This window comes from Lagopus leucura, unplaced genomic scaffold, assembly GCF_019238085.1.
Source record: "Lagopus leucura isolate 7727_CA_CO unplaced genomic scaffold, USGS_WTPT01 33779-0_obj-0_obj, whole genome shotgun sequence".
In the NCBI taxonomy this organism is placed as follows: domain Eukaryota; kingdom Metazoa; phylum Chordata; class Aves; order Galliformes; family Phasianidae; genus Lagopus; species Lagopus leucura.
Genome location: NW_024967212.1, coordinates 1 through 2,395, shown reverse-complemented (window position 1 = coordinate 2,395; position 2,395 = coordinate 1). Strand labels below are relative to the sequence as shown.

Sequence of the window (2,395 nt, the reverse complement as noted above, 5' to 3'; positions counted from 1 at the left end):
GGAGAGCCCCACAGGGGGTGCAGAGCGGTGGGAGCCCGGAGCAGCTCCTGGTGGGGATGAGCTGAGAGCCCCAGGGGGGGAGAGAGAGAACACTGAGAGGGGATCTGAGCAACACTCCAAAGAAACTCCTGCAGCCCCAAGAGGAACCGAGCCCAGGAGGCTTTCCGTCTGACGCTGCTCAGCAGCCCAAGCAGGATCCAAAGCAGCAAATGGCAGCAGCTCCTGCACCTGGGGAGGCAGGGCCATTCGGCTGCTCGGGAAGCAGCTGCACGTCGCTTTGAAGCAGCCTGCAAACCACCAGCAGTCAGGAAAACAGCAGAGCTGGGCGGCAGATCAGATAAGTGCAACCTGCAGAGTGGAGGCTGAAGGCTGGCAGCGCTGACAAGCAGTAAAACCCCAGAACCTCTCTTAGGAAAAGCATCCCAGCAGAGGGGCCGCATCTCACGTAAGCTGCACAGCTCACCTGCTGGCAGGGAGCGCAGGAGGGATCCCCTAAACCGTTCGTACAGAGCAGATGTGGTGCCGAAGGTCGGCTCCCCGCTCACAGCTCAGGCTGCTCTGTTCTCTGCCTCTGAGGATCACGTTTCCATCCGCCGTAAAATTCTCTTTCTTTTTTAACCTAACGGCTTCCACAGCTCACAGCCAACCAAGCCCTTGTTTCCCTCAGCGTTGCAGGGATGAGCTCTTTTGAAACGCACTGCTGGCTGCGGGAGAACCGAGGGCTCTCAGGGCTGAAACGGGCTCTGCAAGCAGCGTTTGCTCCTCCTCCTCCAGGGCAGTGTGGGGAGGTGAGGCAACAGCAAACCGAGCCACAACCCGCCCCAGCTGCTTGTCCTCCTCGGTCCCGGCCAGTCAGAGCCTCCCTACCTGAGCCAGAGCCAGAGGTGGAGAGATCGTAGACGAGATCTTGCAGCGTCTTGTCCTTGGACAGGCACATTTCACAAGAGGGGTCCTCCATGTCCAGCCGCTGCCGGTTGTGATAAACGCGCTGGTGGTGATGAAACACGAAGACGACGATGATGACGACCACGAAGACGAGGAAGACGGGCCCAGCAATCACTGCCACCAACTCCACCGGGCCCCAGCTCGACGGGGGCTCGTTGTCTTTCAGGTGTCCTTGAAGCAAGAAGAAACACAGCGTTATCGCAAGCGCTCTTGGAGGACCTCACAAGTGCTTTAATTCCCCTCTCACAGCCCAGATTTGTTGCTTGCTGCCCCGCGATGGCGCAGCGCTGTCAACACAGGGACGGCCGCTGCCGGGCAGCCAAACTGCAGGGAGGACCCACGAAAGCAAGCAGTGCTTTGGTCGCGGTGCTGGGGATGACGGCTCCTGCTGCTCAGCACGGTGGGAGCCTCCCCTGGGCCAGCTCTGCTCCTCTGAGCTGTGCTCACTGTGCCCTGGCACGCTCCAAGGGGGAGGAAAATCGAGCAGCGTTGGGCGAAGGGCTCCTTCCTGCCCCCATCCCTCTGTCCTGAACGCAAGGAGAGCAGCTGCTCATCTTGAGAACAGGCGAAGCTTCCCCCGCTCTGCGCCCAAAGGAAACGGCTCCCGCCGCCTTCGTCAGACCCACGGCACCCGAAACGCGGAGCTATGAGGAAGTTCATGCACTCCTCCGTCCCACAGCAGACGGTTCCCACACCCCCAGGAACAGGGCAGGGCTGCTTCCTCAGCACCGGGCGCCTTCTGCCCTGCTCCGCTCCCCTCCATGGGTCGCAGTGCGGAGATGTGCAGCCCCAGAGGGAGGAAAGCACAGAAGAAGCCGGGCGGAGGGAGCTGAGCTGCACCCAGAGAACAGGCAGCCCGCAGCCTCAGGCCATGCAGACACAAAGCCCCACACAGCAGAGGCTCTGGTGTCGCTGCAGACGCTCAGATCTGCTCTGCTGCTCCACGAGGCTGCGCAAAGATCAGGGCTGATAAAGAGGAGTGTCAGCGTGTGAAGGTGGCAGAGGGGGGGAAAAACCCAACCACAACCAAATTGGGGAAGCTTCTCCTGGCCCAAAGCGCCACCTCATCGTCTGCTGACATTTCGTCTGCCACAGGGGAGCTCGAGCAACTCCACGTGTTAATTGGAAGCAGCTCGTTATTACCTCCGCTTTACCCATCGAGGAAATCAGCCAAGTGCTCGAGTTTGCACAGCAACCGAAGGGAAGCAGTGGAAAGAGCCTCAACGCCAGCCCTAAGCAGCCCCATTTCCCCTCCCCGCATCCAGCACGTGTCCCGAGCTCTGTCCTCACCGCTGGGAACCATCAAATCAATCTTGTTGCAGAAATCAGAGTAGCAGCAGTGGGTGTTGCGCAGATCCTCGGAGCTCAGGCAGTAGAAGGGCTTCCCAGCTGGGATCAGTTTGGCTTCGGGGATGCAGGTCCTCACGTGGTGCTTCACCCCATCCAGGTT

At 60.3% G+C, this 2,395-nt stretch overlaps 1 protein-coding gene across 1 annotated transcript; it reads right to left on the bottom strand.

Moving 5' to 3' along the window:
* Window positions 1-327: 327 nt before the first annotated feature.
* LOC122193005 (activin receptor type-1B-like) lies at window positions 328-2,389 on the bottom strand. The gene is made up of 2 exons (XM_042893699.1): window positions 2,236-2,389; window positions 328-1,116 (listed from the first exon to the last, which is right to left on the bottom strand). The coding sequence occupies exons 1-2, from the start codon at window positions 2,246-2,248 to the stop codon at window positions 620-622; spliced, it is 510 nt and encodes a 169-aa protein (XP_042749633.1). The 5' UTR covers window positions 2,249-2,389; the 3' UTR covers window positions 328-619.
* Between the last annotated feature and the right edge of the window lie 6 nt (window positions 2,390-2,395).